General features: G+C 38.0%; 1 protein-coding gene across 2 annotated transcripts in view; it reads left to right on the plus strand.

The window, feature by feature from the left end:
• The first annotated feature begins 8310 nt into the window (after positions 1-8310).
• The window catches only part of znf385d (zinc finger protein 385D), a 100098-nt gene continuing 82319 nt past the window's right edge, over positions 8311-26089 (plus strand). For both annotated transcript variants that reach the window (XM_055047310.1, XM_055047308.1), the window contains exons 1-2: positions 8311-8513; positions 24687-24829. In XM_055047310.1, coding sequence (XP_054903285.1) covers positions 8492-8513; positions 24687-24829 — 165 coding nt within the window. In that variant the 5' untranslated portion in view covers positions 8311-8491. The remainder of the gene's footprint in view (positions 8514-24686; positions 24830-26089) is intronic.

Below are 26089 nucleotides of genomic sequence, written 5' to 3' on the forward strand. Positions count from 1 at the left end.
AGTAAAAAATAACAAAATCAAATAACTTTCTTAGAAAGATACAGAAGCTTATTTTAAGTTAATTATTCCTTAATATTGATAAAAAAGTCACTTGCAAAACTAGCAGATTATTTTATTTATATTAAGATATTTTCCCATGGTATAAGTGAAATAATCTGTCAATGAAACTAATAATTTTTCACTAGTAGTAAGAAATTATTGACTCTAAATAAGCTCCCATATCTTGCTGAAAAGTTACTTATGATGGTTTTGCCTTATTTTAAGCGTATTAAGATGTTTCTACAAGAAACTAGATCAAAATTATTTGGAAATATTTTTTGTTTTTGCAGTATTGTACACTCTGTTTAGGTATTTTAGGTATAAATGTCCTGTATCAGTTATTTATTTATGTTAAATGCAAAATGTTTATTTTGGCTTCAGTACTGCTCTGAGTATGTTGTTCTTTCAGCAAATGGCATGATTAAGAGTAATCGATGACTAAATTAGTTGACTGTTATTCCTATAGCGCTCTGGACGCAACGTGACCAAGTTTGTTTCCATGCAGCGCCGTGCAGAGACCTTTGGAGGGGCGAGGGCTCAAAGTTAAAAAAAGGGCACATTGAACAAGGTCTTAAAACACAGTACAACAACCCATATTAATTTAACTGGATGCTATTTTATAATTGCCATCATGACAGGACAATGCAAAGCAAATGTAGTATATTTTCTCCAACAGGTTTAAAGTTGCTGTTTCTGCTGCTGACTGTCCTGGAGGGCGGAGTTGATCCGAGACTGCAGCTGTTAACCAGACCAGAGGAGAAAAGGTCTTTGGTTATGAAGTTATGAAATAAGCAAATTTGATGATATTTTATGAACTAAGCCTTAATAATATCTATTTAACCCCTAGAACATCTTGGCTGCAGACAGATTTAAAGATCAAAAAAGCCAGAAATGGTTCAATCGTGGCACAGCCCAGCTGCGGGTCGGTGGGTAAACCAGTCCAAATGATGTGGAGGTTGTCATAGTGCTGCCGTAGTTTGGGGTAACAGTTAAAGTCCACAATGGAAATCTTGAAACCGGCAGAAAGACGTAGGATGAAGCCCAGCATCTGGTACAGTAAAGGCCACCCACAGTGTAATGTAGACCTTTATAGATGACTGGCTGGACCTTCGTGAACAGATTTTTTGCTTTCTCAAGGATGTCAGCAGCTTTCCAGAAAGGTTTTGAGTCTTCTGAGCAACCTCGAGAAATAAATGAAACTTCTCAGACATAGATCTTCTTTTGGAGGATCCAATGGCTCAGACACATCAGGTATTATGGTTCACTGGATCCTCCAGCCTTTGGAAATGTGAAAATTTAGGGAAAAGCAGAGAATTAAAAGGAAAAGGAACATGGGGACGGTCCAGCCATGCCACACTACGTACATGTAAAAAATGAAGAAAAAGGCGTATCCCACATGTTGAACAAGGCAGATAAGTTATTGAAGAAGCAAGTCACAGGTATTACATTCCGTTCAAGGCGTCGCAGGTTTTCCGTGAGTTTCTTGGGACTTAGTGGCTCCTCCATCTGCACAATCATCTCCGCTGGCTGGAAGTGTAAATCTTCGAAGAAATCTCCTAAGCGATGGTAAAACCCTTTCAAGAAGCTGCTCCACCGAGACTCTGTCTGTCGGTTGAGGGGATGGAGGTGGTGGTGAATGAGATAAAACTTCTACGTTTCCGCTACGTTCCAGCTCAATGCGTCTGTCGCTCTTTCTCCAGTTGTTGTTTATGAGGCCCTCATCCTTCTGTTTCTTCAGTTATAGATTTTTACGTCAGTTTCTTCAAAATTATTAAAAGAAGGGATTTTTTTCATTCCACTTCATCTTGTGGACGTAATATTTTCCTAGGATTACAGTAAGATTCACTATATATGTTTCATCTGAAGGAAAAGTTGAATTGTTAAAGATGAAAGGAGTTTTTGCAAACCCGACCAAAACATTGTAGCGTGAGAACGTTCCACAAATAAACGTTTCAACACTTTCGCCTTCACACTGGCAAAAAGAGCAGCTGCTGTTGACGTGCCAGGTTTACGCCGCCATGTTGGCGTAGAACAGCAACATAAATCAATAAATCAAACCACGAAACTTCAAATCAGTGACCGATATTTAGATTTATTTATGCTTTTTAAATCAGTTAATCAAAAAATAAACATCAAACCTGAAAACGAAATCCTGTAGCGGGCTGAATGTTCTGTTCTTTGTGTGGGAAATGTTTGCGTGTTTTTTGATACGTCAGTGGAGCTGACGTATCTATGCATGTTTACTGAACTTGGTTAGAACCTGTTTGTTTTCAGGGGGTCAGTATCTTTATTTAAATTTGAAGGGAAAGATAATCAGATGTCTTTGGTAGATTGTAGTTTTTAGCTCCCACCTCCATTTTTTCCAGCTTCTCTTCTCTCCATTTCCTCTATTTGTTTTGTGAAAAACAAGTCAAGAGTGTCCCTGTTGATCAGATAGCCCTATAACTAATGAAAAGCGTCACTGAAGTGACAGCAAGATTAATGAAGTATCTCGGGCTGCGCTTGCATGCGGTGCACCGGGGTTTTTCCTGCAGAGTTGCTGTAGTGGGCTAACAGCTATTTATGGTGACAAATAATGCCCCATTCTGCCTCCAACACCTGGAGTCAAGGTTAAAAAACACATTCCCCTCGACAGAATGAGGGAACGTGGACGAAGGGTGGAAGATGGAAGTTAGCTAGCAGAGACAAGGACAGGTGGCTTTTCTGATGCACAGTAAACTTATTTTCTGAACACTGGGCGCAGTGGGAGGGCGCCTGGAGAGAGGGTGGGCGGCGGACAGGAAGAATGGCAATGAAGGATTAATTGAAAACATCTTTGAAATACAAAGTAGTCGCAGTAGAGGACTCTAAAGGAGATGATATCAGAGAGGAGTGAAAAACAGCTTTTAGTCGACATTATTTGCATGTTTTTATTTCACCTAAATGCATGCAGCTGGCAGTGTTGCTGCATGACTGACACAAAGATGTGTGTGGAGCTCAGACTCACATCACTTTGATTAAGACGGTATCTTATTTGTAGTCGATACCGGCGGCCAAAGCTCGGGATCGGTCAATTTCATCTGACCTTCAGCAGCAGCGTTACAGTCAGACTGCGTGTGTGTGTGTGTGTGTGTGTGTGTGTGTGTGTGTGTGTGTGTGTGTGTGTGTGTGTGTGTGTGTGTGTGTGTGTGAGAGAGAGAAAGAGAGAGTGGAGAAAAACATCCAGACAGACAGACGTTAAGCACGTGTGGGAATACGGGACCACAAAACAGACTTGTCTCAATGACAGACATAAACACATGCTGACGTTCTTCTGTTCGGCGGCAAAAACAGCAACAGGTGCAACGAAACACACAAACAAAAGTACGGAGGCCCCTGAGGGACATGGAGGATGTTTTTTTTTTTTTTTTTATAACACAATGTACTGATCAGTTCACATGGCAAAACTGAAAGTCTTTCTTATGATGGCCGCTGTAATTTTTGCTATAAAATAAGCCTTTTGTAAACTTTACATCTATATTAATAGCTTGATGTCTGAAGTTTTATATCTTTTTCTTTGGGATAGAAATGCACGACAAACCTATGTGCAAAATGCAAAAGCAAAACAGGGGCTTTCCATCTCTTTCCTTCCAACATATGAACAAACTTTATGCAAGAAAGAAAAAAATACATCCAAAGCATTTGGACTATTTCTGAGTTATTATTACAGGGTAATAAAGTCATATGACAGTTTGATTGTGTCTCGTTAGTGTAGTCTGTAAAGTTAATGGAGGTCCAACTCATCCTTACACAAACAGACAAAAATATGGAAAATAAATTAATTTTTTAATCAGTTTTTTCACCAAAAAGTAAAAAATATGTAAACACGTTTTCACTGATTTAATTTTAAATTGACATTTGTGACTGTATGCAACATACATCAGGTGTGTTTGCTAATTTATTGCCAGGTAAAAGAAAAGAAAAAAAAGTCAATGTCCTGTAGGGGGCGCCGTACAAAAGTCTTTTCTTTTTTACTGCAGCTAACAAAAAGAACGAACTGAGAAAAACTGCCTTAACAAAAGTCCAGAACATTTTCAAATATTGTTTAAATCTGACTGCCTGGAGTTTTGTTAAGTTTGTGCTTGAACTCTGCTTCATTGTCAGATTATTTCACTTCTTACAAAACATGTTTCCCATTTAAAAGTGAAATAATCTGCCAACAAAACAAAAAGCTTTGTACATTAAGGAAGCATTGCCTTATAAAAACCTCTTGTAACTTGCTGAAAATGTACTTTTAAATTAGTTTCGTATTATTTCAAGTGTAGTAAGCATTAACGACATTTGGCCTATAAAATAAACCTAAATTACGAGGTAGGATTTTATGTTTTTACAGTGCAAAGATCGGGTCAATAAATCCACTTCTAAATTGTAAAATCTTATTGTAGCCGAAGCTGAGAAAACGTTTGGTGGTTGACCTACCATCCAGAAAACACTTGCTATGTTCTTGTTAGTTGTACAGAAGGCCCTACTAATGTTTTTCAAAGATGTACAGTTGTATTATCTTATTTTACTTTTACCATATAGCTTTATGTTTTTGCAGTGTGGTAATCTGAATTTATGGGTGTAGACGTTTTGGTATAAAATGGATGTTTGACAGAATGTTTGTGTTTTCTTTAACCTTTAACGGTTTGAGCGCTCCACCAGAATTTCTTCGAAACCTTCGCAGTTTGACTGATGTTAACATTGTTATTTATATGTATCTCTCTGTTACATAAGCATCTTTCTGTCGGCATGAATTTTCCCGCATGTTTGTTGTATAAATTTGTTTCGATGAACATGTCATCTGTGTTTGTATCTGCGCGTGTTTGTGTTTCTCAGAGCAGTCTGCTGTAGGTGTCTCTGGAGCTTTTTCTCTGCAGATACGAGCGTGTGTAGTTGACGCACAAGGCTTGTTTTGTGACTAAAGATGCTGCGAGCCTTTGTGTGTTTGTGAAGACTCGAGATAAAAGCGAGCAGCCGTGTCTCATAGCTGCAGTCTGATATTTGTGCCTGTTGAGTTTGATTACAGCCAGGCAAAAGGTGGGGGAAAAGCAAAAATTATGAAAAGAGAGTGACAAAGTGAAAGAAAAACAAGACAGATGGGAGTGAAATCCAACAACAAAAGGCATTCTGGGACAGAGAGGGTGAGCGTTCAAGAGAAAATAAAAGTGTGTCATCCACAAGGGGTGACAGAAGACAAAAAGGCTGATTAAATCAGTGCACTTACTGTGTTACTGTCACTCTAATACTATAATCAGTTTTCTCTAACATCAAGCTAATAATCAAGCTGGTATCTGTAATTAAATTCTCAACTGCGTTCCCTTCGGACAGCTGTGTCATTGTGACAACCGAACAGGAGCCAGAAAAAGGAAAGATCGTTACGCAAAGCAGTAATTTGCTCCACTGAAAAAAGCCGAGCGCCGATGCTGAGTAAGACTTGAGCAAACACAAAGTGAGGCGACTTGAAAGTCGTTTATTTTTAAAAGTTATGCCCGCTTCACATAGGCGGGCATGCTGGGAGATTTCTGTAGAGACGGTTAGCTAGCAGAGCTAGCAGCACAAATTCAACATGTCTCTGAATTTCCACGCAAAAATGTGTTTATGATCAAAATAATGAAAATGATGCAGAGCTTTCAGACCTCAAACAATGCAAGAAAATCAGACCAAAAGTAAAGTTTTAGATATTTAGTCAAAATCAAGTTTAAGTCAAACATTAAAACAAACATGTGGGGAGACTGATGTTTTAATCTAGGTCAGATTTCTGTTTAACCCCGAGAAGTGAAACAAACAAAAAAGTGAATTATTAGTCTTTAAACGACATTATAAAATTTCTGTTGCACAACCAGTAATTCAAAATACAGCAGCATATTTTTCATTTTGCTCCCATTGTTGCGTTAGAGGCTTTATAAGCAAGAATAATGGTGAAATTGAGCCAACATTGTAAATCTGCAGCTGCAAAACCCAAAAAGATGCCAAAATCGCCCCGCAGAGGAGGAGAGGAATGGTTGGTTGTAAATATAATATTGATGTTTGTTATTGTGAAAACATGCCTTTAACTTGGAGTCCATGGTTGCATTTAAAGTGTTTTATTTTTATTTGGTTTGTTTATTTTTATTTAAATTTGAGATTTTTTCTATTCCACACATGATCACAATTATACATAGAGGCTCAAATACATGCACTAGTATTTATTAGTTTTCTAAAACATTGAGTTTAGTTTGAGTTTGTTCTCTATTTGTTTTTTTGTTTGTTTTAGTTGTTTTTTTTTTTTTTTACATATTTTACAGTTTTTGTCCCCCTGTGCCTCAGTTTCCTTCAGTAGGAAACTGAGGCACAGGGATTATTTAATCACCTCTCCAGTGTATAAACTTCCCAGTTCAGTCACTAGTAGTTCGATTTTCCAATTCTGTTCCCAACATTCTCCTTAATTACCAACTTCTTTATTAAAAACCACGATTATTCAAACTTAAATCAATATCACAACATCGCAAAATAACATCGCAAAATAATCTACCAGAGGAACAAAACATTTGAACTTATAATTTATCAGATTTCTGATTTTTTTCTCAGAATCAGAATTGATCCAATTATTTCTGTGCCATCAGTTTGAAAACTCAAATCTACTGAAGTGCAGGTTTACAAATCCTATTACAAAAAGCACATGTTGATGTGATCACTTACACTTAGTGACAACATAATTGTCAATAAATGACAATTGTATAATTGTTTGATGATGTATTGGGTCCATTGTTGACAGAAGAAAAAAGGAGTAAATTTTCTGTAAATTCTCAGAAATTTTGAGATTAATCTCAGTTTTTTCTAAAAAAAAAAAAAAAAAAAAAGAAGCCAGAAAGGAAGAAATAATTATGTGATCGTTTTCATATACTCACTCAGTAATTGACATACACCTAAGAATGGATCAACCAGTTTGGGTATTTACTTGGATTTTGACGTAGATTGACAGAAATAGACAAAAGTCCGAATTATGAGAAAAAAAACAAATAGTTTTTATAAACATTGCTATCTAAGAAAGAAAAAAAAAATCCCCACAGGATTCTGAAAAAAACCTCAAAATTTTGAGAAGCATTTTTTACACATAATTTATTTAAAAATCTGAATATTCATATTATGACAATATGAAACTAATGTGAACAATCTAAAGAGCCAAATTTTTTACAAAAACTTCAGAATTCTGAGAACAAAGTCAACATTTTGAGAAAAAAGATTTTTATATAAACATTATTTAAGAATATGTTTTTATATTCATCGTATAAAGACATGGCACACCAGTGTTAGAGTTAGAGTGGCAAAAAAAAAAAAGAAACAGAAACTCAGAATTCTGAGGGGGAAAAAAAATCAGAGTTCTGAGAAAAAATCTGAATTCTGAGAAAAAAAAATCAGGATTCAAAAAAAATTCTGAGAAAAAAAAGCATTTTTTTTTTAATCCACTGCTGTAAAATATCAGCCGTAAAAGTATATATCGGACATCAGCCATTCCGTCAGAATAACTCAGGTTATAAAAGGCGTTTTTATATGACAAACCAGTGACAATGATGCCTGCAGCACAACGTCATCAGAAACTGTTAAGTATTAATTTACGACTGCTGTGCTTCTCACTTGTTGCTTGTGAACAGGTTGAGTTCAGTTTTATGAAGATTTATAAATCTGCACTGTGAGTGTTGTCATCGTCTCAGAGAGACCAGATGTCATGAATAAGTTTAACATTGAACATAATGCCAGGTGAAGTCGCTGCATCGTTTTCAGCCTCCTTTTATCAGGCTAAACTGATCAAAATAATGCATTACTTTGACTCCACAGTAAAAAAAAAACATGTAGTTTCAGTAAGTAGGTATAAGAAAAGAATATCGGTTTTGGTTATTGGCTAAATGAGTTTTAGTATATCGGCATATTGGATATTGACCAAAAATCCAATATCGTGCATCCCTACTTTTTTAAAAATATAATTGAAGGATGTATATATTCTCAGTATATCAGCATAAAACACCAGTGATAACTATCTAAAAAAGCAGCAATTTATGAGAAAAAAATTCAGAATCCTGAGGGGAAAAAAGCCGAAGATAAGAAGTGTTTTGGGTGACATAAAACAAGGACGAGACAAGCAGAAAGAGAGACTTGCTGGAAAATGTAGAGAGACACCCTGGAGAGCGAAAAGAGAAAAAGCAAAGGAATCAGAGAGAGAGAGAGAGAGAGAGGGAGGAGGACGAGCTAAAGAGGAGGGGAGGAACGAAGGGAGTACCAGAGTGAGGAGAGACAGAGACGCAGCAGACAGAGCGCAGAATGCAGGCTGGTCACTGACACACACACTCTCTCACACACACACCCACATGCACGGACACACACACCTCTGAGGAGTGTGTGAGGCATGCACACGCTGCTGCCCATGGAAACACACACACTGGCAGGAAATACAGCGAACCCCAGAGCCTGAGGAGACATGGAGAGCAGCATGTTCTTTGGTGAGTCTGCTGTGTGTTTCAACACAAACTCCTTCCTTTCAGCTGGCCGTGGACTGGGAACACTGGTTTCCATTAGAGGAAATCACCATGAAGTTGCTCACCTAGGCAACCTCTTTTTGTTTTAAGCTCCCTGTGTGAGCGGAGTCTCCACTCTGACATGCAAACGTGATCCAGCTGAGCTGCTGTACTTGTTCTGGAAGCTGAAGATGGATCTGAGCAGATGTTGCAGAGTAGATCACATTACTCCATTAGGGCTTCAAAAAAGAAAAGAAATGCTGAATTAACTCCCTGGATGAATCCTTTCAGAAATAACTGCTGGTATTATTATTTCCTGTGGTGGAATTAGGAGGATTTATCATTCAGGATTAACCAATCAGTGCATTTGGACGTCTAGTATGAACCAGAATGTTTGCATTGTGTCAGGATTCACAGAAATTTGAGTTTCCAGTTTGAGTGGATTCCTTTGTTTTCATTATGTTTTGTTATTTTGATCTATTGCCCTCGCTCTTGTTTATCCATTCCGTAACAATTAGTCATTTTTCCTCTGCTGATCCAGCAGTGCTCCTCTCGCAGCTGCAGAGCATTTAGTTCACACTCACCGGCTCACTCCAGGAGACACTGCTTGTAGTATTTCAGCTCTGCTTTTCAGAAAGCGATGATACGGTTTACTCCTTCTGATCGCCTAAAAGTAATCCTGCCTACCTCCTGCATGTGTTTGAGTCCTCAAAAATTACAAAACCTTTGCGTTTTCACTCACTTTTTTGGTGTAATCCAGATTTCCCTCCAGTGTATTGTAAGCCTGGCAGCCCACCAGGCTTTAATCCCCCCACCAGGCTAAATTTCATTTATTTATTTATCATTTTAAATACTTTTTTTACTTTGATAGCAAAGACGGGTTAAGTTAGGATTATAATTGATGCATTGAATCACCGTCCTCTACAACATCAAATAATTTGCAGGTATTAAAATAAAAATACTCTGATCCAAAGGAATGTGCAGTTGAGAGGAATAATTTTAAAACCTTACAAAATGTGGATTTGTGCATTAAAAAAGAAAAGACTGTTCACACAAAGTCTTTGTAAACCAAACCAAACAGACAAATCGTTTTCATCCAATCAGAGTTCTCCTTGTAAATAGTTCAATTATAACAACCATTCACAACCAGCTAAAAAAAATACTGTTATCAAGCAGCAGATGTTACTAAGTAAAATATTCAGATTTAGGAAAATGCACAGAAAAATGTAATATTTCTTTACTTTTTATGTCTTACACGTGAGCAGAATTACATAGCGTATATTTTATTGGGTTTGTCTTTTTTAAGGAGGTGGTTAACTCTTCCGAAAACCCCTAATTACATCGTCAAGCTTTAACATTTTCTGTGAACCTTCTTAACACGTGTGGCAGCGCATTTCTGCTCAACAGTTTTTGTCGTTTAAGCAGCGCATACGTACAGATTCAGAGTCTTGGCAGTTCAGAAACAATAATCTTTAAGCTTGGGTTCCAGACAGGATTCATTTCTGAACGTTCATGTTTCCGTGTCGCCATTCGATTTTGAGTCATTTTTTAAACGATGACCTTGAAGCTCCACCTCTGTCTTTACCTAGAATGAGCCTCACTTTCAAGAATAACAAACATGGCGCCGTTCTGCGGGTTTGGTGTCAGTCCTCTCTCTGCCACCAAACCTTTTGCGAATACCTGAGACCCTTAAATATCTTAAATTCCCCTCTAAAAACACTTAGAACTGCTTATCTTAATAGTTAAAACACCAGATTTTCCCTAATATTCATCAGAATGCACAGTGGAAACAGTCTTGGCACTAACACAAAAGAAAACATCCATCATTTTACTTCTCACCAATATTGAATGGAGTCTGGTAGTGAGTGCACACCAGCCCTGTTTGGTCCACTTTAATCGAACTCTAGTCCGTTTTTCAGAAAGTCCAGTTTGTTCAGCTCTGATGCAAACCTAATATGTGAACTCTGGTCTGCCTCTGTTCGATTGAAGTGAAGTGTGATTTGAATGCCAGTGTGGATGCAAATGGGACTGAAATCCACTCCAAAAGTCGGAAATGAACTAAAACGCAGGGCATTCTGGGTAAACGGAACCAAAACAAACATGAGAGCCCAACGCTAACACGCGACAAATTACTAGGGCTATGCTAAGTAAATGAAAAATGTAAATCAAAGGAATAAAGTCAAACTATTTCAACTTTATTCTTGTAATTTTATGATTTGTTCTTGTAATTTTATTTGTTCTTAGTAACGCCCTAATATTTTACCAGAGACTCCACATTTGTTCACATTTTATGAAACAAGAAGTTCAGCATTTCCTCCAGTGGTTCTCGGTGCAGCGCCCCCACAGGCAAGGAGGTGAACAGGATTCTCAAAGAGTTTGGCTCGACTCATTGAGTGCACTGTGAATGTGAACCAGACCAGCTGAAAATGCAACAATGCTGCAATTTTGGTCCCAAATCGAACCAAGAGCTACCGAACTATCAGGTGTGAAAATAACCTTAAAAGCAGTGCCATCTTGATACTAGCAAGCTATATTAGAGGTGAAAGTATATTGATGATGTACCAATAATAACATGCATCTCCTTTAGCCAACTGGTTTTGCTCAATGACCCTAGATGAGAGTTACTGGCAGCAGGAGGCTGTTGAAATTCCCTGTAGCGAAAGGCCTCTTCCATTAGTTGATAGGAAGGACACTGGAGGAGGCTTTGAGACTTAATGCAGCTTCCAGTCAAGTACTCTTCTCTCGGCTGGCTCACATCGGAGGAATAATTACACAGGGATCCGGATTTCTAAGGGAGGGGGTGATTTGTTAAATGAAAGATTTTTTTTTTCTTCAGGGATTAAAGTGATCCAAACTTATAGACCGTGGCTTGTAAGAGGGAGAAGGATTTTCTGTTGTTATGCTCGACACAGAGGATGAGCAGAATCGGGTGAGGGAGGAAAGACGAGCCTGGAAGCTTATGAACGAATGAGCCGTCAGGTGAGGAGACAACTTGGGCTCTTTGAGATCCACTGCTGACGTTGCTCAGGTGTGAAACTGCTGGAAGTGGAGGAAAGGAAAGTGAAGGTATTGCTGTTCTGTTTGGCTGCTTCTAATCCCTTAAGATGGAAAGGGAAAGTGGGAAAACTCCCCGGCTCTCAACTAAAAGAGCACTTCGGATGGGTTTTTGTAGCTGGAGAAGCTCGTTTTATGCGCGTTTCTGTCATTTTATCTTTACTGCTCGGTGTAAAACACAACAAAAGGATGGGAAAGGTCAGCGCCTGGATGTGTGCACCGTTTCAGCATTTATGAATGCACTTCTGAGTGCGCTGCAGGGAGAAAATAGATGTGATCCCCTAAAAGATTAATAACTCTGTTTGTTCACCAGCTCTGCATTGCTCCTGTTTAAAAGCTTTCTGTTGGAGTGATTTATACCTGACCCCCTGAACTCTTTGAAACAAGAGCCCAAGAACTTGGAGAAAATGGAAAACAGATCAAAGAAAGACTTTTTTTCATTTCACACAACAAAACGTTGCCATAAATAAACTGTGAGTGAGCAGACGAGCCCTCAAAACGTTGATACAGCAAATAGGAGTCAGAAAATTGCATAAAGTTTTAAAATTAGAACTGTTTCATAAACATTTCTGTACACTTCCACTTGCAGAAGTTACACAGATTGTGAGGGAATCTCTTATCCGCAGTCACATTTTCATTTGATGAGCTATTCTTTTGTTGGCCTCTATGTACGGAATCACAGTGATGCCAAAAATATACAGTTACCTTTAGAATTTTAGCAAATACCTGAAGGCTTTTGAGTGAAACCTACTGGCAGTAAGAAGTATTCATAATTTTATTCACTTTGACAAAAATTCTAGCTCTGTGAATTTTTTTTTTTGCCTAAATAAACTTTTAGAGATTTTAGGCTAGCGTGGTTGCCTTGTTTTGGAGAAACATTCTCTAAAACATATTTTTTCAGACACAACTTTTACCTGAATTTATTTACTGCAGTTAAAATTACCTACTCTGTAGGTCATCCCTGAAAATCTGTTGCACAGAATCACAAGTGCAAACTGTGTCACAGAGTGTAAATGCAATAAAAACATGCATTATCTGCAGCATTGTTCATTAAAATGGCACACCACCATCGACGTGTTGAAGAAAACATTCATATGTATTCACACTTCATGGCATTCTAGACTTTGGCATTATTTTTAATTTTGATACTTCAAAGTATTTTCCATTTGTGTTTCTGCTGCTTCTAAAAAGAGTCCAAACAAAACCTTCAGGATGTAACATCACAAATCAGCAGGCGCCGCACTTACACCTAGCAACGCCTGGAAAGCCCAGCCCGTTACCTAGCAACCCCAGATAAGCCCCGCCCCGTCACTTAGCAACCCCAGCTGAGTTCCGGAACTTTCACCGTTTCTATGTGTTGTAAAATGCCTTTTATTAATGAAAACAATGTCATGAACATGTTGTGTATGGCCCATAAAAATATCCTATTCTGTTCACGGAAGCCCAATAGACCTCCTTTATGTATTTATAAAAGAAAGTATTTACTTTAATTCAAATAAAAATGTTACTGAGGAGTCAGGGAGAATATTTTTGTCTGTTTATTTGTATTTTTTTGTCTTAAGTAGTGTTTAACTATGTTCTCCACCACTGTAGGTTTTTGAGGAAAGTGCTTATTTTGAAGTGGGATCTGAAAAACGTGTTTCAAAACTGATGTGTTTGGCTTCGTAGGGTCGACAAATGTTAATCAGGTTCTGGAGTTGTGTAGGCTGTCGAGTTTGAGTCGAAACCCCAAAGGAAATCAGCCCAACACTTTCGTTTAGTTTCTGCAGGAAACAGTGATTGTTGGAGCCGATTTAAAGACATCTGTGTTTGTTAGTAAGCTTCGTTCATGATGGCAGAGAGAGCTACCGTAAGTTAACAAGACACGAATGGAGCCATAAGAGTGAAAATTTTTTAAAAAGCCAAATTTATCTTGTAAAGGTTAATTGGAAAATTTGTGAAAGTGTAGCTCTCAGAATGTTTTAAATCCACCCTTTGTTCGTTTTAATAGGGGTGAAATGATTTTATCCCCCCTGCTTGAAGGGAAGCACTGATCTCACAGCATGTTAAGGGTCAACGAATACAATCAGCAAGCTGCATAAAAACACAAAAAGCATTAATCACATCAGGAACGTGGTCGGCATGCGAATGAGCTTCAGTGAAATTCAGATTTATCTAATAATTGGATTTGTATTTGCTGAGGGAAATGGACGTGCCGCGCCAAAGCATTCTTTTTATTATGAGTCGCTTTCCCAGTGTGGACTCTCAGCCTCTCCAGACAGATCTTATCCGGGCAGCCGGCAGGTTCAGGACAACAAGAGGAGCCGGAGGGGAGGCAGCCAGCGCCGATGATTAATTATTAATGCCAGTCAGCGTCTTCCAGACATCGTTTTCACTTTCCTGCTCTCTCGAAGCCCCGCCGCAGGAGGAAAAAACCCCCCACTGCAGCCCAGATATGGGGATCCGTCAGGAAGGGCAGCGCAGAGGACGGCTCCAGTTGGAGGCGCACACTGCAAAAACACAACGTTACCAAGTGATTTTGGTCTAGTGTCTGTCACATACATCTAAGTACGCTTGAAATGAGACAAAACTAACTTAGCAGTAGCTTTTCCCGCTACCTCTAAGTAGCAGGAAAAGCTACTTGGCTTCTTCAACACATCGATGGTGGTGTGCCATTTTAATGAACCTCCTGTTGTTCACTGTTAACAACAGGAGGTCGTTTAGAGTAAATCCTTAAGATTAATGAAAAAGTACTTGTTCCACTGGCAGATTATTTCACTTAAGACATTCAAGATGTTGTAGCAAAATCTAATCTGTGTACTTCTGAGATAATATCCCTAAAATACAGAAAATTACCCAATAAAACCCCAAATCTTACCAAGTATTTTGTCCAGTTTATAGAGCAAATATCTCAGATACTTGGAATAAGACAAAACAAACTTAGAAGGAACTTTTCAGCAAGATATGTGAGCTTGTTTTAAGTAAATATTTCTTTAAAATTGATGAAAAAGTACTAGTTCCATTGACAGATTATATCACCTATAATTTATAAAAATCCACCAGTGGATTATTACAAAATTAAGGAAGTATTGCAGTGTTTCGAATTGTTTTCACTTTTCAGATGAGGGTAAAAATTCCCATAACAAGACATTTTCCCATGATCTCAGTGAATGATGAAACTATTATTTTTTTATGAATATTAAGGAATTTTTTACTTAAAACAAGCTGTTTTATCTTTCTAAAAAGTAAGTTAGGTTTGTCTTATTTCAGCAGTACTAAAATACTAGACCAAAAATACTTATTATTTTTGCAGTGCATTGATAGTCGACTGCTAAACATTGAACAACACTGTATGTGATGCATCATTTAGCACAGTCTCAAAAAGAATAAATAACCAAAGGCTAGTGGAGGGGAAAAAAAACTTTAATCAGTTTCAATCTCATTCAAATGTGTCGAATTGTCAGATCTCATCTGAGTTCTGCAGCTGAACATTTTGGGGCTTCGCAAGCGTCTCCAAGAGCCTGAGGTTAAAAACTAAAAAGTACACCCATTGGTTTGTGTTTAATTTGATTCGTCGGAGTTGCTTTTATTAATTTAAAGCCCTGCAGCCGGATATCAGCTGACATGAAGTGAAAGTGTTGCATGTCCAGCGTCACGGCATTTGCCATCAAATGATTGATGGCAAATGCACCACTTCCTGTCCTCTGATGTCATTTTTTATAATTCAGCAATTCCTGGGGGGATATGACTGTTTAGCTGTTATTTATACATAATTACAGTTCGCTTTATGGGGATGGCTTACTGAGGGATTATCAGGTTTATTTTAGCGGCACGTTGAGAATGAAAATACCGTTTTGGGAGTTCGACTGAAACTGTGTGCTGAACGGTATTAAAATGTATGCGACACCGGTACCAATAATTACTCTCCCCGTTTATTTACACTGGTAATTAGTGGAGCTTTGTGATAGCTTTTACTTTAATAAATGATGAGAGTTTCTGTCTGCAGAACTGTGAAAGGGTTGCAAACTACCTGTAATTTATTTATGTTGCCCTTCCAAAGAGCGTGGCTTTCTTATAATCCATTGTAAGATTAAGTTATAATCGTTTAAATTTGTCTTGTTTTGTTGTTTCCAGGATTTCTAAATATGTTTCAGAGTTTTTCTTTTCATCTGAAAGGAAAATGTGCGTAAAATATGTGCACTGCAAAAACAAAAATTTTACCAAGTATTTTTGGTTTATTTTCTAGTGCCCATATCTTAGTACATTTAATACAGAAATTTACTTTCAGTTAACTTTTCAGTAATATATATTAGCTTGGTTTAAGTCAATAATTTCTTAATATTTATAAAATAGTCCTACTTCATTCACTGGTAGATTATTCCCAGAAAATGTTCCCAGATTATAAGTGAAATATTCTGCCAGTGGAACTAGTATTATTTAATCAAATAAGGAATAATAGAAGTAAGAAACAAAGTCTTGTTTCTAACTGTAAAGTTATTTTAAAGTTAGCTTTGTCTTATTTCAAGTGTACTAAGATATTTGCACTAGAAAAACGACCTTAGCAGCTACTTTTCAGACTCTTATTCTTCCAGAAAAGGAATTAGATCAGAAGATACTTGTGCTTATCTACCAACTCCAAATAGGAGTATCTAGTTTATTAACTTTGGATCAACATTATGAGCCTTTTCTTCTTTTGCTCTTTCTTTTGGTTTGTTATTTTGTTTGCATTTCCTGTTAAATCCTATAAACCACTTTGTATTGCATCTTTGCTGGAAATGTGCTATGTAAATAAAATTTACCTTCACCTTTAGAAACTAGACCGAAAATACTTGGTTTTAAAATTTGCATAGACAAACATTTAAATTCCTCTTCCCCATGAATGTCACATTTATTGGTTGAATTTTTGGTGCCTGCATGGGAGGCTGACAGCGAGAGACAGCGCTCACTGTGCAATTAATCGTTTGGTGGGTAATACTGACATCTACCCAGAGACCTCTTCTTCAATTGACCTTTAGCGTTCTATTTGTTTTGCTTTGTCTCACCTCAATTACTTTTGTTTTCATCAAGTCGGAATAAGTGCTCATGACAGGAAAATAGGCCACATAACAAAGCTGCAGACAGAACACGCGAACAGCTCCAGAAACACTTGTGAGAGGCATTTTAATGACTGTGACCTGCAGACCTCTCAGAACAAACTGACTCTACTTACAGACCCTCGATGTAAAGTAGATGACAGCTTCTGCTGCGGAGCCCACTTTAAACCAACGGGACTGCAGTCCACAAGCAGCCATTATTAAAATTTATGTCCAAACTCTTTCTCAGAAGCGTGACAGTTCTTGACTGAGTGGCAGTCCGTTAATCAAGTAGTTTTTTTTTTTCTTTTTTGGAAGTTGGAGTAGTTCGACGTGAGCTTAGGTTTCAGGGTTAAAGTTTAGTTAAAACCCAGTCACTCATCTTCCTTTTCTGGCTTATTTTTTTAGTCCCCTTTTTTTTTTAGTAGTGACAGATGTTTAGGCCTGCAGACTTGCAGGAATGTGCTCATGTGTTTAATCATGTTGGCTAGATTATGAGAGTTGTGTTGCCTGTCCTACTAGAAGACAAAGAAAACAAACATAATAGAGACATAAACACGGACACTAATTTCTTAAACATGTTGAAAGCCTCCACCGAACAGGCACCAGACCTGTCAAACTGAATGTATGAGGCACATGTGCACCATGACTGAACCATTAACACAACTGGCACTCCGAGTCTGACCCAGTCACCCAAGGAATAACTCTATAAAATCTCAGGCTACACAATGCAAGTGTTGTATCTGCTAAAACTTCATTCATTTTGCATGTGTGGGGCAATTTTCAGTCTTCTGTTCTCAAAACTTTTCGTCTCTTTCAAATATTCACAAACCTTTCTCCTCGCACTCAAACCTGGTCTCTGCTCGGAGCAAATCTCCACTTGCAAACCTCTCCGTTTTCTGCTCGCACTTGGAACAGAAAAGCACTGTTTCCTGGCAACCTGTCAGCCAGCAGAGGTGAGAGGTCGTGACACGAAAGTGTTGTACCGCGTGCGTTTGTTTCCTTCTAGCGGGTGTGCCTGTGTGGCTACTATCGATTGTAGCAACCTGCGCCGCCCGCTAGATGGAGGAAGAAACAACCACGTCAGTTTTCTGCTCCGTGATATTCCAAACATCCATTAGCAGTGTGCTACTGATCGCTAACAGCTACTGATCGCTAACAGCTACTGATCGCTAACAGCTACTGATCGCTAACAGCTACTGATCGCTAACAGCTACTGATCTTAGGCAGGAGTTTGTTCACCCTAATGCTATACCATTAACCATATTGATGCCAGCCATCTTTCTTCTTCTTTTTTCTCTTAACTGCATGAATTATTGCAATTTTTGTCCCTAAAATACCAGAATTTCCACTTAACTTTAAATTTGGTAATTTTGTGGACGGCTACTTTTTTCTTTTACTTTAGTAAAACTATGTTGAAGTAGTTGTACCGTCAGTATACATTTTGGGTTTTCTACCCGCCTCTGCTAATGAGCCTCCCTATGCAGCCAACTGTGGACTCGTTCCTCCAGCCATCTTTCTTTTTGATTAGCTGTCCTTTGCGGCTGCAGATGGTAATGTTTAACGCTTGGTTCATGTCCGTCAGTATGAGTTAACATTTAATGCAACAGTCAATAAATGCGTCATTTAGAGGAAAAAAACACGTATAAGTCACGGAACCAGCCAGACTATGAATAAAGTGTGACTTATGGCCTGGGAAATACGATTTGTTTTTCAATCCAACGACATACAAGTTTGTGGCAAGAACAGAAACTGTGTGGCAGCAACTTTTCTTCCTGTTTTGGTCAAACGGGACAAATTTGAGGTTTGTTTCAAGCTAACCATGTGATTTTCTGCACCACAGTAAAATTTAACACCACTACTTTCCACTGGGAAATGTACTTTTTACGCTACGCTGATCTGACATCTATACTTACCAGTGGCTCAGATTTTTAGACACAGAAGGACCACGGCTCGGTTGGAAGCCATAATGAAACATGTCAGCAGTTATGGAATGTATTGGTGTGACATTTAGGCTTAAAATGCATTCCCTCTAGAGATTTGATTTTAATCATTTTGTTGGTCCTTTTCAGACCAACAAACTCCTGTGTGGTATCAAAGAAAACAAGCTTTCAGCTTCAGTCTGTTTTGCAAAAAATAGCTATACTTTATCAAATCTTTTGCATTAAGATGTGTAGTGTCTGGAAGACTTGAAGAGTCAAAACTGTGTTTTTTATTCATACGTTCATCCATACTAACATTATTATAACTGGTAAGCTTTGTTTGTTTGGGTACAATTTCCAGATGTCAAAGACTGCAATGTTCAAACCGTTGTATGCAAGTATAAACATTCTGTTCACTAAGGATGGTGTGATGTCTCCGATATTAAAGGAGAGCCGTGCTTTTATTCTTCCATTTTGGTTTCTATTGCTTCTAAAAAAACAGTCCAAGTACTTCAGCAAAAACATCCAGCCATTTTTTTTTTTTGACAGAAAGTCAAAAATGAGCCGTTTTAAAAATCTTTGGAATGTAACGTTACCCACGCTGAGCTCCAACAGCTGGTTTTACGGTTTGGTTGTTTGTTGACTTACCGATCAGAAAAACCACTTGCTGCATCTTTGTTGGTTGGATTCACAGAGACAACAAAAGTAAAGTTGTTGTGAATATTGTAGTTGAAGCTGATAAAAGTGTCATTTTTCACAACGAAACAAGTCTCGAGATGTTCTTTACAATTATACGATTTTTAGAGGTGGTCCAATAAAGCTAAAATTGAAGTGTTTGACCTAAAGGACCACCATTAGATTGTTAAGAAAGGGAAGAAAGTTATACGTCGATGCAGAAAAGAAACTGTTGGCATCATGAGGGAAGAAGATTAAATGGAAACATTGAAGAAACATCTTAAGACTGAAGCTAAATCTTCGTCACAAATTGGGCTTCCAGATGGAGAATGACACAGAGCGTGTATCAGTTTAGGGTGTTTTCACACCTGAGGTGTTCAGTTTATTTAAAACAGACAGTTTTAAATAGAGGGTTGTTTGTGAAGATGCGAGCACAGCAGTCGCATCAGAGTGTGGACTAAAAATATTGTATGAAGCATTTTGGACTCTTGGTACGATTCAAAGTGAACTGCAGAGCGATTGGTTTATGGTGTGAATTTTAATTGAATCTCGATGCAACACAGCTACCAGGTATAATGTGAACTTGATTCAATCACCTTCTTTGAGTTGTTTTTTTAATATGTATCATATCGACGTGGTACAGTACTGTACAAACACAAAATCTGACCAAGTATTTTTGTCCACTTTTTAGTTCAAATATCTTAGTCCACTAGGAATAAGACAAATTAACTTATAAGTAAGTTTTCAGTAAGAAGCTTGTTTTAAGTGAATATTTAATTCTGATGAAAAATGTCTTGTTGCACCAGCACATTATTTCATTTATAACGTGCAGAAAATGTTTTGTTAAATAATCTGTTTTTAAATCAATATTAAGTAAATATTTACATGGGACAAGCTCATATATATTAGAAATATTACTTGTGAGTTAGTTATTTAAATTGTACTAAAATATTTTCAGTAAAAAGTAGAGCATAAATACCTGTTTGTGTTTTTTCAGTGTTCATTCTCCAGGTTTTCTGCTTGTTCAGAACAAAGCATCTGCTTCCTGTTTTTACATTCGCTGCCCCCAAACCAGACACATCTGATCAATACAAACATGTTATGACTGGGTAAGCTCTGGCGATGATGGCGATGGTGAACTTCCACAAGTCTGGTTCGTCTTTGGGGACAATTCCCAGATGTCTGAAGCCGCCATGCTAATCTGTTCAAACAGTTACATGCAAGTCTGAACAACCTGGTAGCGTCCAGCTATCTTACTTTTTACATATACCACATTTATACATTACCGTTTGCCAATATAATGTATAAATGTGGTATATGTATGTAGTATATTTACAGTGTAGATTTTACTGGATATGGAGAATACAATTCGGGCAACTGCTGATATTTTACTGTAAATTAGATAATTTTGTTTTACAGTGTAACTCCACTCCTGAGTGTGTCAGAGGAAAAAAAAAAAAGCTAAACTTCACTTTGACTTCTTGTGGTTCTCCGGTGGAACGAATCAGCTTCATGTGATGATGTTGCAGGTCAAGGGGAAAAAGTAAAAATCCCCAAACCTGAGCCATTGTGGCCCGTCAGATCCCATCTGTCAGTGCGCACTCTAAACACGACCCCGCCAAACAAATCCACACGTCAGAGCGCTGCAGATGAACTTCTCACACCAGCACGGCTGTGTTTGGATGATCCGCTTTTGGCTGCGCGCCTCGCCCTGACGGACGGCTCATTTGGCTGTTAGCAAGGTGAGGCGATCCTGAGCAGTGACGTCAGGCCGGCGTGTCGAGCGACGGTTGATCCCTGCAGACGGACATGCTTTGTTAAAGTTGGTACCGGAACATGCCTCCACATGAAAGGCTGCATGTGCGCTTTTTCCAACAGATGGCAGCGCTCTGGCGACTGGAGGAAGCAGCAAAAGATGGAGCAGGAAAGAAGGAAAAAAAAAAAAAAAAGCAGGCCCTGCAGTTTGTGGCTTCTCCCAATTCTCTGCTTGTTTTTATGACTTTTGCTTTTTATTTACCCCTAACCACAGCCTGGGGACTGGAACGTGGCAAACATTGTTTTCATTTGTCTCATGACACTGGTTTGATGCCAGCGCTTTTGAGCCTGCTGGCTCAGGTTTTCACTGTTGTGATGCAGTGATAAAAATGAAAAAAAAAATCACTCTGGTTCTCATTATAGCTTTGTGAAATGGCTTCTTTAACTCCTAATGTTTTGGAACGCAGCGGCAATTTCTTTCTCTTTTTTTTCTGCCATTTTCTTTTCAACCCTGACATGCTGAAATCAGCCCTGTCCTGTTTCCAGCTCGTGGTTAGGAAAGCTCTCTGCTGGCGTGGCGCTCTCACATGACAATAAAACTGGAGTATTTACTTTTGTTTTTCCTAGAGATGTGTGGCCCGGGCCTCTCTTACTGTTGAATCATCTCATAAGACTCGCTGTGGGGCCGCTCCACCTCAGCAAGCATCTGATTTCAGAGAAAAAAAACAAATAATAAATGCACTTTTCACCTGCTAACCCAACCTGCTGTTAGGAAGAAGTTTAAATATTTTCAACCTGAATTCACCTTCAAGTCATTTATGAAGAGATAAAATTACCCCAGAATGAAACTTAGCGTCAGAGTTGGGTTACATGTACTTATTTTAAAGTATCGCTGCTCTTACTTGAGTAAAATGAAAAACAAATATGTTTTAACCAAAGATTAACCAGACGCAGATGCACACCTGGCATTTTTGCTAAAGTTTTATACATTTTCTATTGAAAGAAACTAATATGGAAACATTGGCAACTCTTTATTATGACACCTTAATATTGATGAAAAAGTTCTTGTTTCATTGACAGATAAATTAACTCATAAGACATTTCCCCATATTATAAGTGAAATAATCTGCCAATAGAACTAGTTGTTCGTCAGGTGATAAAAGACTGACTTTGTATGTCTTTTTGTGGCTCTTGATGTTCAGTTCTCACTATGTAAAGGTTTGAAACCAATAGGATTAATGGAAAAAAATACTTTTAGGAGTACTTTTACTGAGCTGTACTTATTATTTCTACTTGAGTAATTTTATTATGAAGTATCACTACACTTACGTTCTGGATTCTCTACCCACTGGACGAAAAATTTTGTGAAGAAGGAAGATTTTCATGTCGTTTTCCTCTGTTTCCTTCTGCTGCAGCGCCACCACAGGCGAGGAGGGGAACTGGTTTTTAATTTTGTTACGTTTGACTCAGTGCAGTGTGAAAACAAACCACAGCAGCTGGAAATGTAACAAATGTTGCAACCTAAAGGAATCAGAGCAACACGCCAGGAATGTTTTTAATGAGGAAGAAACACTATAACATGATATAAAGCTCAAAAAAGTAAATTTTTACATGATATTTTCCCTTTAAATTCAGATGCTTCTACCATTAAAACTCCAGCACGGTACCATAATACGTTCCACCGCTGCACTAAACCCACTTTAGAGTCAAGGGGTGCAAAGTTTCCAAAGGTCAAGACCTGCAGACTCAACATTTGCAGACCTCTCGACCTTAAATGCCCTTCAGAAAAAGTTCAAGAACTGAAAGTCAAGCATTTCTAGAAGCACTGAATAATATTTATGGATCATTAATTCGAGGATTCTATGCCAATTTATAAATGCAGCTGGCAGGACAGCAAAAATTAATTTCTCTGAGTATAAACTATATTTTGGTCTCTATAGAGTTGAATTTTGCTCGGTTGTGTTGCAATTAGTGGCTGGCATGAAACAGGAATCCATTGAAAGTGAGAAGATTTGGCCACACCTACACAAAATCTAAAAGAGAAAGTCAATTAAAAGAAAATAAGTTCTGTTCCTGAGATCACAGCTGAGAAAATCAACTTCAGTGAAAGAAAAAGGAAGCAAATTTTCTTTTTCTGTGCAGTAAAAGTTTTAATTGTGCCTTTATTTTCTTTTCAGGCTGTTGTACAGCTAGAAATGAAACATAAAGCTTTTGGAATCAAAAGGTTTCTCTAACTCCTCTGTCTGAAAGTGGTCTTCATTAAATCAGCGGATCTCTCAAATGTCTGAAAGAAGACAAAACAACACAACTAAGCCAAAAGTCTTTTTCTGCAGGATGTCTGAGAGTAAATCCAAAAGCATAAAGTGATAAATGATCGGACGGCTAAACGTGTTTACAAGCTGCGATGGTCGTGAAAGAGATCGTCACTGCAGAGCCGCGCTTTTTATTTCTCTTATTTTGAGGACGTCTTTCGTTAAGTTGTTCTTTGACAAGTCATAGCCCATTCCCACCACAAGGCAAACTGCTTTAAAAACATGATACAATAACCGATTTTGAAACCAGCAATAAGCATTATATTTTGTCAAATACCTCATACAGGAAATAAATATGAAATATGTTGATCAGTGTTCAATTTACTGCTAATCAAAAGCAGGTTGGATTTTTAATCTGGATTTAAAGGAACTCAGTTTTTTGGCTGTTTGGCAGTTTTCTGAAAGTTTGTTCCTGATTGGAGTCAGAACTGCAGCAGCAGCGTTCTGGATCTGCTGCTGCAAGAGGATTGATGTTTCTAGAAACTGTTGCCGTAATCGACACGACTGAAGATGAATAAATGGATGAGTTTCTCTAGATCTTGCTGAGACATTAGTGATTTAATCCTAGAAATGTTCTTCAGGTGAGAGAAGGCTGACTTTGTAACTGTATTTATGTGGCTCTGAAGGTTCTCACCATCTAAAGGTTTTAAAACCAGTAGGGTTGATGTAAAATCAGCTTTGAAAAACACAGGAAACAATACTGAGAAATGTTACGAGTGGAGTTAAAAGGGGGAAGATTATAAGGTTGAAAACATCCCAACTGTGAAGTACAGTGGTGGCAGTATGATGTGGTCTAGTTATATTTACTTGAGGAAGTATTTGTTAAAAAAAATACTTTCAGGAGTATTTTTACTGAGCTGTATTTATTATTTCTTTTTGATCAATTTCATTATGAAGTATTTTTACTCTTAAGTAAAATCTCTGGATTTTCTGCAGTCTGATGATGTAATTCCTAATTATTAAATATTTTGATCACTTACTCAGTAAATACTTTTTTACTTTTACTTTAGTAAAACATATATTGTTTTATTGTAGGTCTTTGCTCACTTGTGTAGAACGTTTGGGTGCTCTGCCTCAATCTGATCAAAATATTCCAGAATTTGTGACCAAGTCCCAAAATTTAATAAAATCACAAGTGCTTTAAACTTTTAACTGGAAAAGTGCTCATTTCTGGCTTCAGCTCCAGTTAAACCAGTTTGTGATGACTTGACTTGGCAGCCGCAGCAGCACAGGTGCTAAATAGCTGGAAAAGCAGCAAATGTGACGCAAAGGGACGGAGATATCGATGACACAGATGACACTAATAGGAAGAGGGCTTCATGGGATGTGAGGTAAACAGATTTTGGCTCAGCTGCTCAACATGTTGCCTTTTCCTCCGACCTCCTGCAGGTAACACATGTCAAAATGGCCTCATGCCTTCGCTGGTGCGTCCCACCCTGCCGGCCGTCCAAACCTCACTGGGCATGAAGCCGTTCTTCCCGATCCCGCTGGACACCGCCTCGGCCGTCAGCCTTTTCCCAGGATTCAACGGGGTGAGTGAGGGATTTATCCGATGGCAGGTTTCCACTTTCTACTCCTGACCTTGAAAATATATCATGTCATCTGCAGGCATTCAAACCTTATACATTTATCATCATATCAGTACACGGCTGACATCTTTGTTTCTGCTTCTGTGTTTTTATCAGATCTGTTAATTTGCAACGTTAGCTATAAATTAATCTGATGATTAATCACATTAAAAAAATCCCAGCTTATACAGATTTTCATTTAACCACATAAGCCTTTTTATACCATATGAGAAATAAATTAACTCAATAATAATAAGAAAATAAACATTTTATAACACATTTGAACTGGGTGAAGCTAAAACCACCACTTGGGGAGTTTTGGATAAAACATATTTATAAACAGTTTTTTTTATATATATATATATAAAACCTATATATTACAGATCACATATGATTAATACAGGATCTGTAAGACGCTTATTATTTGGATAATAAGTGTTTGAAACTCTTGTCTTGAGCTGTTTTTCTGCTTGGGTTGCTTGAGTAACGGTGCAGCAACAAGCAGGTTTTTTGTTTTAAACAACTTATTTTCCAGACACCAAAAACGTTGACTTGTTGCCAAAAAAGAGCTGGATGTTTATTTTTAAGGGCTGTTTTTGGAAGCAGCAGAGACCAAAATGGAATTATAAAAATGTGCAACATGTGAATTTAAAGGAGATTTATCTCCTTTAAGGTCTGATTAAATGAGCTTTAGTGCTCTAAAGTTTGCTCCGATGTGAAATTTTGAATTTAATCAGTCTTTTATTTCAAATTTGGTTTATTATGTGGTGCCAAATCATACCAAGATTTCTCCTTCTTCTATTGATGATCGTTCGTGATTAGTTTTTGTTGTTGTTGATATTCTAACTATGGAAACTTCCTAAAACACAGACGTAAGATGAGGCTGAACCTCGCTGGATTCGGAATGTTTGAATCCATTTCTGTCTCGTTTTGAAAGTCAAACGTTATCAGGAGGAAAATATGCGACAGCTTAAATTAGCGAGGTCATCAAAAGAAAGATGGCTGCTGGAGGAAGGGAAGGAATCGTAGATAAAAGGCTGAAAGTTTCTGCTTAAATTTAAGGGATTGATTTAAAAATCTGTTGGAAAGCGAGGGTGAAATATGGAGCACAGCTGGTTGGAAGTGGAAGGGATGCAGAGATGAAAGAGTGGGAGTGGGGACGTCACAGAGAAGGAGCCCGATAACCCAGGAGAAGACAGATTGTTTCTGTTCCATGGGAAAGTT

Source organism: Poeciliopsis prolifica, unplaced genomic scaffold (genome assembly GCF_027474105.1).
Source record: "Poeciliopsis prolifica strain line A6 unplaced genomic scaffold, Auburn_PproV2 SCAFFOLD025, whole genome shotgun sequence".
Classification (NCBI taxonomy): Eukaryota; Metazoa; Chordata; class Actinopteri; order Cyprinodontiformes; family Poeciliidae; genus Poeciliopsis; species Poeciliopsis prolifica.